The sequence below is a fragment of the Oryctolagus cuniculus genome, chromosome 5 (genome assembly GCF_051225735.1).
Source record: "Oryctolagus cuniculus isolate XC-2025 breed Fujian yellow rabbit chromosome 5, ASM5122573v1, whole genome shotgun sequence".
Taxonomy (NCBI): domain Eukaryota; kingdom Metazoa; phylum Chordata; class Mammalia; order Lagomorpha; family Leporidae; genus Oryctolagus; species Oryctolagus cuniculus.
In genome coordinates this window covers 2,191,482-2,203,575 of record NC_142871.1, presented here as the reverse complement: position 1 = coordinate 2,203,575, position 12,094 = coordinate 2,191,482, and the positions used below count along the sequence as shown (strand labels likewise).

General features: G+C 59.6%; 1 protein-coding gene across 1 annotated transcript in view; it reads right to left on the bottom strand.

Annotated features, from left to right (window-relative positions):
* RPS6KA2 (ribosomal protein S6 kinase A2) overlaps positions 1-12,094 on the bottom strand; it is a 294,253-nt gene that overhangs the window by 223,588 nt on the left and 58,571 nt on the right. The window contains exon 3 of the mRNA XM_070073285.2: positions 2,437-2,487. Within this exon, the coding sequence (XP_069929386.1) occupies positions 2,437-2,487 (51 nt within the window). The remainder of the gene's footprint in view (positions 1-2,436; positions 2,488-12,094) is intronic.

Here is a 12,094-nt window from a genome sequence, read left to right as displayed (position 1 = left end):
TCAACTGTGATGGAGTCTTACTGAGGATACACACTGTGGGGGAGGGGAGGGAGGCAGAGATGCCGCGTGATGTTGCCGTAGTAACCAGACTGTGCCCGGGGCCCTCACCTGCACGCTCGGCTCCTGTCTGCTGGACTCCAGGTGAGCCGGCTGCGGGCTCCCAGCGGGGAGAGGCGGTCATGCTGCCCTGGGTCACTCCGGGCGGTCATGCTGCCCTGGGTCACTCCGGGCCATGACCCGGATTGGGTGGGAAGTAGCAGAGGCTCTCTGGGCCAAGCCCACGGCCCTTGGAGGAGGTTGCGGCTCTGAAGGCGCGCCAGTGCCCGCCCATCCCTCCTCGCCCGCAGGCCCCTTCCTGTCCCTTGCCCTCGTCCACTCTACTGCTAGGCATACAGCAGCTCAGCCCGTGCTGGACTCCTCCTCGGCCAGGCCGAGGGTCACCCCTGGAGACTACACGTCCATACATCAGGTAGCATTAACCCTACAGTGTGGACACACTTTTTACGTCTAGTAAGAAAATCCAATGACACACAAAACGGCATCAGGAATCTCGTATCCAACCCAATTCTTCGTGTCAGACTGGATGTAAATACGCCAGACTCAGACAGCAGGGCCTCGAGGGGCAAATCGCGGAACAGTTGCTAAGTGGTTTGGGCGCTGAGTGCCATCGGCTGGATGACCCAGCTGAATTCCAGGACACAGCCCTGCGGGACCTGGCTGCCTGGAGCACCTGGGGCTCCGCCTCTCCCCGCAGGTGCCTGCGGGGCCACACGGGCAGGACTCAAAGAGTGTGTGTGCGTCTGTCCATTGTGTGTGCAGATCCCGCCTCCCCTGGCCGTGCGTCGATCACCACCCTGACAGGGCGCCCTGGGAGGCCTCCTCCTCCTCCTTTTAGCTTCAGGGAATCTGCCAGAAACTCGGGAGTGGTTTTGCTTGATGTGAACCACAGGGCAGCTCCGTGCAGCCACAGGGGTCCACGTGAGCCTAGCCACGCCCGACATCCTAAGGCCTGTTTGGTGCCAACACGGGATGATGCATTTTCCCTTCCGTTCCCGCCGCGAAGATCTCGCCTGGCACCACAAGGCCTGCGGCGTCACTGCTGCTGGTGGCGGCGGCGGCGGGGGGGGGGGGGGGGCAAGCACTGACCACAGGCAAGAAAGTGCTGTCCACACCGACGCAGCCTCAGTGAAACCCACACAACAGGAGGCGCCGTCACCACCTGCTGTGAGGGCTGGAAACTGCACCCACCAAGCCCAGACCCCCGAGCAGACCCCACCCAGGGCCAGCCCCGGCCCCCGCCCGGCCCCCACGCCCACGCCCATGCCTTGTCCAGCTAAGTGGGCACTTTTGCCCCTAAAACCAGTGAGGGCAAGGGCACGCAATACTCGAAGCTTACAGGGACGTAACACACGAACCTGTGTGTGTGTGTGTGTGCGTGTATGTTTGTGTGTATGTGTGTCCGTGTGTATGTTGTGTGTGTATATGTGTGTGTATGTGTGTCCATGTGTGTATGTTGTGTGTGTCTGTATGTGTATGTTGTGTGTGTATTTGTGTGTCTGTGTGTATGTGTGTGTATGTGCGTCTGCATGTCTGTGTGTATGTGTATGTGTGTCTGCGTGTGTATCTGTGTGTATGTTGTGTGTGTCTCTGTGTGTATGTTGCGTGTATGTGTGCATGTGTGTCTGTGTGTCTATGTCTATGTGTCTGCATGTCTGTGTGTATGTGTATGTGTGTCTGCGTGTGTATCTATGTGTATGCTGTGTGTGTCTGTGTGTCTGTGTGTGCATGTGTGTGTATGTGTGTCCGCATGTCTGTGCGTATGTGTGTCTGTATGTGTATGTTGTGTGTGTATGTGTGTGTGTGTCTGTGTATGTGTGTATGTCTGTGTGTGTCTGTGTGAATGTGTGTATGTGTGTGTATGTATGTCTGCATGTCTGTGTGTATGTGTATGTGTGTCTGCGTGTGTATCTGTGTGTATGCTGTGTGTGTGTCTGTGTGTCCATGTGTGTGTATGTGTGTCCGCATGTCTGTGTGCATGTGTATGTGTGTCTGTGTGTGTCTGTTTGTGTGTATCTGTATGTGTATGTTGTGTGTGTCTGTGTGTCTGTGTGTCTGTGTGTCTGTGTATGTGTGTGTGTGTATGTGGTGTCTCCCTGGGTCACACAGCTTCAGCATCAAACAACAATCCTGCCATGAGCCCACTCGGCACACGAGGCCGACCCCTACTGTGCAAAGCCGGGATGGCACAACCCTGGCGAGTGCCCACTGCTCCGTTCACTTGCTTTCCAGGGCCACAATTCTGAAAGCACACCACAGCTTGCTTCGCTGGGCTTCGGACCGAATAAAACCAGACGGCAAGGGAAAACCGACCTCCCATCGGGCGTCCTTCTAAAACTGCACGGCCTGGAGGAAAGCCAACCGCAGCACGCCTCTTACCTGTACCGACGCTGCTGACGGCGCCTCGGCCACGGTCACCTCCCCCTTGCCCTGGAAAAGCAGAACGTGGGAGAGAAACCGTTTAGTCGCGGGCGGGCTTACAGGGAGCCACGGCTGCCGAGGACCCCCCGGCGGACACCCACCCTGCCCGTGAGCTTTTTGTGTCTAAACATCAAGCGCCACATGGTTGTGCGCGGAGGGCGGCTGCCGCGTTCGCCAAGCCCGTCGGGGAAGCCGAGAGGGGAACTTGTCCTCCTGTGCAACTTGTAACACCGAGCCGGAGGAAGTGATGCCATGCCCATCGTCAGCCTCAAAACTCAACGGACACAGGAGGCCCTGCTGGCGCTGCCATGGCCGGCCCAGAACTGACGCCAGTGGCCGCCGCCGGGGGCTGGCAGCGCGGCGGCGTCTTCCGGGGACGGTGCTCCGTCCGGCTGCTGTCAGCCGTGAACCTAACAGGAATCTGCAATTGCTCACACAGGCCTTGTGCAACTCCAGCATGGTTCGTCGTGGCGCCAGAGACACAGCCAGCCGGGGCCCCTGCCCGCCTCCCCACTCCTTGTGGCTGGGGCAGCCGGGAGACCACCTGGGCTTCACTGAGTGGCGGTTCCAGGACCCCTGGGGGAGACACCCTGGCTGTCCTACCCCTGCCCCTGCACACAACTGCACGCCTGCGTTTCCTTCTTTCACCCATGGGCTTTTTAGATTATTATTATTGTTGTTGTTGTTATTTTACCAGCCGCATCTCTCTCCTGTCCTTTCTTCCTTGGCTTCTATTTGCTAAAACACAAATGAGCGATGGCGCAAGAGTCCCTCCCCCTCACTTCCTTCCTCTCCACTTTAGACCAGCACTGAGGAGAAAGTCAATTAAAGCGAGTCAGGAGCGACTCTAGGGTTAGATGATTCGCCCACCGTTTTGCCAGCGTGCCGCCCCCTCGGGCCTCTGCGCCTCTCCCCGCCTGGCCGGCCCCCTCCTCTATGTCTCCCCTTCCCCTTCACAGGGCTCCTGAGCCAAGCCCGGGCAGTCAGGGACAAGGGAGCGCCCAACTCCGAGGACCTGGGTCCTTCCTGTCTTCTCCAGCCCAGGGGATTAGCAGAGAGGACTCCCCCAGGGCCCTCTCCCGCTGGGAGCTTCTGGGCAGAGGTGGGGGGAGGAGGAGGCGGCAGGGAAGGGAGCAGCCCCGTTGCTATTGAACTCAGCCAGCAGGACTGTGCCGCCCCCATGGCGGCCCCGGCTGCGGCTGTGACGACACAGAACACGGAGCTGACAACGCCCCCCTGTGTACACTATGAGGTAGACACCTGTCAGGAGCAGGTGCGTCTGCCGGAAGTAAGTGCGAACGGCCACACAAAGGTCCCTGGGTCCTGTCAGTCTGACGCAAGGCATCAGGAATGTTGGCCCGTGGCCGATGGCCGTTCGGGAGTACGAGTGTGCACTGGGTCTGTTACAGGTCAGAAAGCGAGTCCAGGGACACAGGAGACACAGGAGACACTGGTGACCTCCGGGCACTAGGCTTTCCAGGCAGGATGGCCAAGCTGGACTTGACCCTGGGGGCCTCTGAGCGCCCGGGGGATCCGGCTCTGGCTCCCTGGGCCGTGTCCTGGGAGGCAGTGTCTCGCAGACTGCACATTCCGACAGTCGCAGGCAGGGGCTGGCAGTCCAGGGTGACGGCGGCTGGCAGTCCCGGGTGACGGTGGCAGGTGGGTTTGGAAGAGCCAGAGCTTTGCAGGGCTGTCCAGCGCTGCTCACTCCCACCTCCCACAGGGCTGGGACAGAGGCCCTGCCCTGCAGCCAGGCTTGAGCAAGGCCTGGGGCCATCAGCCTCAACTTCCTCTTCTGCAACCGAGGGTGTGGTTGCCCCAGGCACAGGCCACAGTAGCCATGACACCTGGCGGGGGCAGGACCTCTGGCCCTCCTCTGGGGTCTGTGGGGCTCCTAGTGGAGCCTGGCTGGATCCCAAGTCCACCTCAGTACAGCTCTGCCCCAGCTCCCGGGCGTAAAGGCGGACGCAGACGGGACCCAGCAGACGGCACCACGAAGCTTCACGACTCTCCAAATGATCAAGTTAAAATGTGCACGGAGATGTGGGGCAGGGGGTGGGGCCACTCCCCCCCAACCCCTGCTCCTCCTCGGCCTCTGCAGCCCAGGCTGACTGACCGCGCCCGCGCCTGTGCCCTGAGTCCGAGCCGGTCCCTTGGTGATCTGCGCCCGCGCCACCAGATGTCAGCAGAGGACCGGGAGGACGGCGTGGCTGAGGACAGGGGGCGGTTTCCCCAGGCGCCGCAGGAGCCGCATTTGCCGGCTGCAGGGACTGCCTCTGTCTGGTGCTGGCTGGATCCCGGGAGCCCCGACACTGCGGACACCGAGGGCGGAGCCCACGCGGGGCATTGGCCTCGGTCCGCAGAGCCGGCCAGCGAGGAGGAGGCCGTGAGCGCTGTGTCCTCCTGATGGAGCCGAGGCCAGAGCATGGCAGAACCCAAACCCAGAACCCTTTCGGAAGCCCCAGGGTCGGCGTTGTGCTCAGCGACGTGGGCGTCGCCTGTTGAACCCTGGCTGCTCCACAGCGGATCCAGCTCCCTGCTAATGTGCTTGACCAGGCAGGGGAGGTGACGCCAGCGCTTGGGCCCTGCCCTGGGAGACCCGGATGGAGCTCCAGGCTCCCGGCTTCAGCCTGGCCCCGCCTGCTCATTGCAGCAACCATTTTGGGGAGTGAACCAGCAAACCAATGGACCATCTGTCCGACGCTGTCACTCTGCCTTTCAAATAAATGGTTTTTAAGAGGCGCACAGGGAGAGGCTCATGGGCCCATGACCAGGAAAATCCAGCACCCTGTGGGAACTTGCCCCCGCCAGGCTCCCGAGCTGACCCTCCCTACCCCAGGAAACCTGTCCCCGGCCCAGGCCCAGGCCCAGGTCTGGAGGCAGAGCTGAGCCTGGGTCTCCTCGCTGGGAGGCCGCAGAGTGGGGCCCTGCCTTTCCCCACAGCCGGTGCAGCGACTCCTCGCTCCATAACACTCACTCGCGTGCACGCTGAGCCCGTGCCCCGCGCCTCCCTCGTGGCCTCTGTCCTGGGCACTCAGAGCCGCCACACCCTGTCTCGGGTCTTACCGCCTCGGGAGGATGGGGTACTCGGTGTCGCAGCATCAGCTGAGACCGCCCCTCTCCTCAGACGAAGGAGCCTGTTCTAGACTAAAACGCAGCCAAGGTGCCAGGCCATGCAGCCGGCGTGCTGCGTGCTGGGCCCCACGGAGGACAGTTCACCCAACGACGGGGCTGTCCTGAGGGCTGGAGCAGGCCCCGTGGACAGCTGGAGACCAGCCCATGAAACCCAGGCTCAAGGAACACAACGCCGAGAACTCTTATCTCTGCTGGAAACTCGGACGCGTGGTCAGAAGCCAGCCGGACCTGGGTGGCACCCCGTTGCAGTCTGGCTTGGCCTGGACTCCAGTCTGCCTGGCCTCCAAGGGGCCTGCCCGGGCTGGGGCCCAGGTCCTGCTCTACCTCTCACTCCCCCTGGCCAGGTCTGTGACAAAATGGCCTGGAAGAGAACATGCAGAGGACACTCATCTCCAGCGAGACAGAGGCCGGCGGTGCAAGCTCGCTCTCACCCTGCTCCCGTGTGGAGGTGACGCACACAACCAAGTCCTGAGTCGTAGCAGAGGAGGCGGCGGCCCCGGAGGGGCTGAGAGCAAGAGAACGAGGGTCCCCCCTGCGCTGGGGGCGGGCCTCTGTGACCTGGGGTTTAGGCTTTTTGAATCTTGACATCGAGGTGAGTTGCACACAACATACAATTAACCGTCTTGTAGCAAACCAGCAGGCGGCACGAAGTCCATTCGCGATGCTGTGTCACGGTCCGGGTCCAGACCACTCGTCGCCCACCCCCACCCGGCCGCCCCCACGCCCCCCCCGGCAACCAGCAGGTGTTTCTGTGCCTGTGGATGAACCTGTTCTAGGTGCTCCACGCACATGGAGCCGCACGACAGAGGTGCTGTCGAGACCGGCTTCCTGACACCGTGTGTTCAAGGCCCAGCCCCGACGTAGCGTGCACCAGTGGCTCATTGCTGTCACAGCTGCACAACCGTCCATAATTGTTGAGGCCCAGGCCCTGTGCACAGTCACGCACTGGCGGCTGTTGTGAACAGCGCTGCCATGAACGTGGGCGTCCATGCATTCCTTGGAGACCTGTTTCAGCAGTCGGGTGCAGTCCTGGGAGTGGGGCTGCTTCGCACCTGCTTCTCCACCACTCACAGCTCCTCCATGGAGAAACGACTCCAGGAGGCCTCTGCCCAGCTCTGGATGGGGCGGACTGTCTTGTTGCTAGGCTTAGGGTTTAGCTCCCATGGAGACAGAGGGAGAGGGAGGGGGCCATCATCACCCTCCCACCACTGCAGGAAGAAACCCGCACGTGCCGAAGACCAACATGTCGGCAAACCAGGCTGCAGAGTTTTAACAGGACACGAAGAAGACTTTTTGTAACTTCTGCTACTGAAAGGACTTTTCAAACAAATCATGAAGCCACACATCGTTTAAAAAAATCAATGATTTGACTATATTTAAATAAAAGAAATTGTAAGTCAAAACATTCCATAAAATCAAACTCAGCCGCAGACAACATAGAAGAGAGCCGATCTTTCAATTGTGTTCTTCCACAGACTTTTTAAGTAACTTTGTTCTTGTAACCCATGGAACTGAAAAAACAGGACCAGAGCTGTGTCTGGGTTAATTCAGGCCTGAGATCCATTGTGCACCCCCACACAGGCAAATTCTCTGCCTGTGCACACAGGGCGCCCTCTGTGCGTCGGCTCCAGCAGGAGCTGGGAGGTTTTGAGGAAGGGGGGACCGGCGGGCTGCCACACAGGGGGCACGGATGCCCTGAGAAGCCCAAAGCCCGCCACTCTGGACGCAACGTGCCCATGGCCATCGAGTTCCCTTTCAAGTGGCTGGACCCGGGAGACAAGGTGAGTGCGTGTCCACGCTGTTTGCCATCGCTCCTGCTTAAAAGTGGAAGTCATCGGACTCCTGGGGAGGAGCGTGGAAAGGAACCAGCGCCCTCCACCGTGAGATACACCGAGCACTCAAGACAGAAGAACGAGAGTTACATGACCAGCAGGAGTAAATCTCAAAACCTCACCCCCCACTCCCTCCCCGCATTTTCAAAACTCCCAAAATGAAACATGGATTACGAAGCCATCTAGGGAAAGTTAAATATATATCCATAGGCTGGTGCTGCGGCTCACTTGGCTAATCCTCCGTCTGCGGTGCCGGCACCCCGGGTTCTAGTTCTGGTCGGGGTGCCAGATTCTGTCCCTGTTGCTCCTCTTCCAGTCCAGCTCTGCTGTGGCCCGGGAGTGCAGTGGAGGATGGCCCAAGTGCTTGGGCCCTGCACCCGCATGGGAGACCAGGAGGAAGCACCTGGCTCCTGGCTTTGGATCGGCACGGCGCCAGTTGTGACGGCCATTTAGGGGATTAACCAACAGAAGGAAGACCTTTCTCTCTGTCTCTCTCTCTCTGTCTAACTCTGCCTGTCAAAAAAAAAAAAAAATATATATATATATCCATAACTCCTAGAGCCAGGCTGCTGGTGGCTGAACACCCCCCACCTCCCAGGGAATCCACCCGCGGAAGACCCCGCCGCCACCCCTGAGCAAGGCGGCTGCGGTGCAGATGGGTCTATGAGGGGCAGGAGGGATGGGCCGGCCCTTCCTGTGCCTTAGCCGGTGACCCCGGCCTCCAGGACAACACAGCACACATCTGTGGCTCTGCCGCCCAGCTCGGGGCTCCCTGTGAAATGTCAGTGACCGGAGGGTTCCCGCGTGGGCAGCCAGATGAACTAGAGAATCAGGTGGAAATGTCCACTGGGCGTCTGGACAACAGGAGGCTTGGGCTTGAAACATGAGCCGATCCCAGACGTGGAAGCCTCCTGGTGTTGTTTCTCGGGCACTGGATAAGGGACCTCACTTGCAGGCATAAACGTGTCTACTCTTCTTAAACGGAGACCAGGCCAAAGGCGGGTCCACAGGCTGCTTGTGGCTCCACCTGGTTGGATCGCACCGGTGGGGCTGGGCCTTTCCCTGTGACCTCCACACCCTTGCCTAGCAGCCCACACCGCCCTGCCGTCAGAGGACACAGGGGCAACACAGCCGCCAGCCCAGCCAAGGCACGCGTGGCCACTCCGTGCTCCGGCTGCTGCCACAGACAACGCATCAGTTACGCCGAATCCCACAGCTCGTGAAGCTCGGCTCCCAGCCCCCAGGACTAGAAATCTCTCCAGAGAAACAGCGCAGCTGGACTGTAGAGAGGAGCTCACTGCAGGGGGACAGGAAGTGGCTGCCCCCTCCTCTCTGCCGACTCACGAGAGCCACAGCGTTAGAACCGTCGGTCCACCTACGCAGGTCTGCCTGAGGGTACGTAAGACCAACCCTTCTCCCAAAGAAACTAGAACCCACGTTTCATTCTTAATTCTTCATAAATTGATCACTTGGGAAACCATTCCAGATACATTCTTTATTTTTAAGATTTATTTATTTGAGAGGTAGAATAACAGAGAGAGAGAGAGAGAGAGAGAGAGAGAGAGAGAGAGAGGTCTTCCATTCACTAGTTCCCCCCGAATGGCCACAACAGCTGGAGCTGTGCTGATCCGAAGCCAGGAGCCAGGAGCTTCTTCCAGGTCTCCCACATGGGTGCAGGGGCCCAAGGACTTGGGCCATCTTCTACTGCACTGCTTTCCCAGGCCACAGCAGAGAGCTGGATCGGAAGTGGAGCAGCCAGGACTTGAACCAGCGCCCATATGGGATGCCAGCACTGCAGTCAGCAGCTTTACTTGCTACACCACAGCGCTGGCCCCTCTGTATCTCTTTTAAAATAAATAAATCTTTTTAAAAAAAAGAATCTGGGGCCCCTGCACCTGCGTGGGAGACCCAGAAGAAGTTCCTGGCTCCTGGCTTCAGATGGGCCCAGCTCGGGCCATTGTGGCCAATTGGGGACTGAACTAGAGGATGGAAGACCTCTCTCTCTCTGCCTCTCCTTCTCTGTCTGTGTAACTCTGACTTTCAAATAAATAAATCTTAAAAATAAAAGAAAGAAGGGCTGGCGCTGTGGTGCAGCAGGTTAAAGCCCTGGCCTGAAGTGCTGGCATCCCATATGGGTGCCGGTTCTAGTCCCGGCTGCTCCTCTTCCGATCCAGCTCTCTGCTCTGGCCTGGGAAAGCAGTAGAAGATGGCCCAAGTCCTTGGGCCCCTGCACCCATGTGGGAGACCTGGAAGAAGCTCCTGGCTCCTGGCTTCGGATCAGTGCAGCTCCGGCCGTTGCGGCCACCTGGGGAGTGAACCAGCAGATGGAAGACCTCTCTCTCTACCTCTTTCTGTAACTCTGTCTTTCAAACAAATAAAATAAATCTTTAAAAAATAAAAGAAGAAGATACAGACAGGGAGGTAGAGAGGGGGAGTGAGATAGAGAGACAGAGAGAGAGAGGTCTTCCATCTGCTGGTTCACTCCACAGATGGCCGCAATAGCAGGGCTGGGCTAGGCTGAAGCCAGGAGCCAGGAGCTTCCTCCAGGTCTCCCATGTGAGTGGCAGGGGCTCAAGCACGTGGGCCATCTTCCACTGCTTTTCCTGGGCACATTAGCAGGGAGCTGGACCAGAAGTAGAGCAGCCGGGTCTTGAACCGGCGCCCATATGGGATGCCGGTGATGCAGGCAATGGCTTTACCTGCCATGCCACAGTGTACCCCCCAACCCCAGGTCCCACCCTGGGTCAGTCCTCACGTGAGTGCCTTCTCCCTCTGCCTTGGACTGTGTTTTCACACCCATCAGCGAGCTCCCGGGACAGCTGACTGGAGTCACAGCTCATGGAGGCAGAGACGGGAGGGGCTGACGCTGGACCTGCAGGTGCTCCCGGGCCTGTGCGAGCGACGGGGGCGGCACGGTTTCAGGGCCCTCTCATGACAGACGGCAGAGCAGTGGGTGCAGAGAGGGCGTCTGGGCCAGAGGCAAGGGCAGGCGTGGTCCCAGGCCCAGAGGCGGGCTCGTCCTAAGAGCCGGGCGTGGGCAGGTGTCCCCGCTGGCCACCACCAGCGTTTTGGGTGGAACCCTCTGCTGTGGGGCTGTCCTGCTCACAGGGACTGAGAACACCCCTGACCTTGACCCACTGGGCAGCAGGGGCCCCTCCTCGGCCCCCTCCCCAGTTAGACAACTGAAGCTGTCTCCAGACCCCGCCCAGTGTCTCGCAGAGACAAAATTGCCCCTTACGACAACGGCCGAGCCCACAGAAGGACTCCACACCCGGCTGCTGTGCCGCCCGGTGGGTGGTTCCCAGGACTGCATCACACCGGGCCTGGACCAGTGTCGTCCCAGAGCACAGGGCGGCAGAGAGGTCGCGTGGGTCACACATGCAGGGCAGCGTCGCTTCCGTGCTGGAGGGGCCCGTGCCAGCGTGGCCGCGACAGTGGGGGCGACGGTGCAGACGCCACACAGAGCCGGCGGCCCTCGCGCTGCGTCTGTCACCATGGAAACAGCATCAGTACGGAAGGCGGTCCCAGCCCGTAACCCCCCAGGGCCCTGTGGAACTCAGCCCCACGGCTTAGCTGCCCTCGCTGAGCGCCGAGTTCTAGTCGCAAACAGCCAAACAGAAGACCAGAATTCACTGCGACCCTGAACCCTCGACACAGACAGCCCTGCCTGCTGGGCGCACCGCTGCAGAGCGCCAGCCAACAGAATGATCCTTTGCGAAACAAAACAAAACCATTGTCATTTTCCTAGAACTCAGAGGGACAGAACACAGGAAGAAAAAATAACAATGGGGAAACTGGGTGACTAATTCTGCAGATTCTGGAAACTCCAGAAGTGAATTACAGGAAGGAAGAAGGGGGCCCAGCTCGTGGCGAAGTGGGTAAAGCCGCCACCTGCAGGGCCAGCGTCCCACGCGGGAGCCGGATGAGGCCCGGCCGCTGCACTTCCGATCCAGCTCCCTGCTGTGGCCTGGGAAAGCAGCAGAAGATGGGCGAAGTGCTTGGGCCCCTGCACCCACGTGGGAGACCTGGGGAAGCTCCTGGCCCCTGGCTTCACCCTGGCTCAGCTCCGGCCATTGCAGCCATCTGGGGAGTGAACCAGCGCATGGAAGAGCTCTCTCCACCCCCTCTCTCTGTAACTCTGCCTTTCAAATCAAATAAATCTTAAAAGAAAGAAGGAGGCCAGCGCCGCGGCTTACTAGGCTAATCCTCCACCTGCGGTGCCAGCACACCGGGTTCTAGACCTGGTCGGGGTGCCGGATTCTGTCCCGGTTGCCCCTCTTCCAGGCCAGCTCTCTGCTGTGGCCAGGGAGTGCAGTGGAGGATGGCCCAGGTGCTTGGGCCCTGCACCCCATGGGAGACCAGGAGAAGCACCTGGCTCCTGCCATCGGATCAGCGCGGTGCGCCGGCCGCAGCAGCCATTGGAGGGTGAACCAACAGCAAAAGGAAGACCTTTCTCTCTGTCTCTCTCTCTCTCACTGTCCACTCTGCCTGTCAAAAAAAAAATGCGTTTGTCCAATAAGCCCTAATTCAGAGTAAAGAAGGGAGAAGGCACCTGCAGGACACAAAGCAAACTGGGAAAACCAGAGCTGACTCGGGCAACAGGGCTCATCCAGCAAACGACAGGATCGTCCTTAAAACCCTCGACTGCA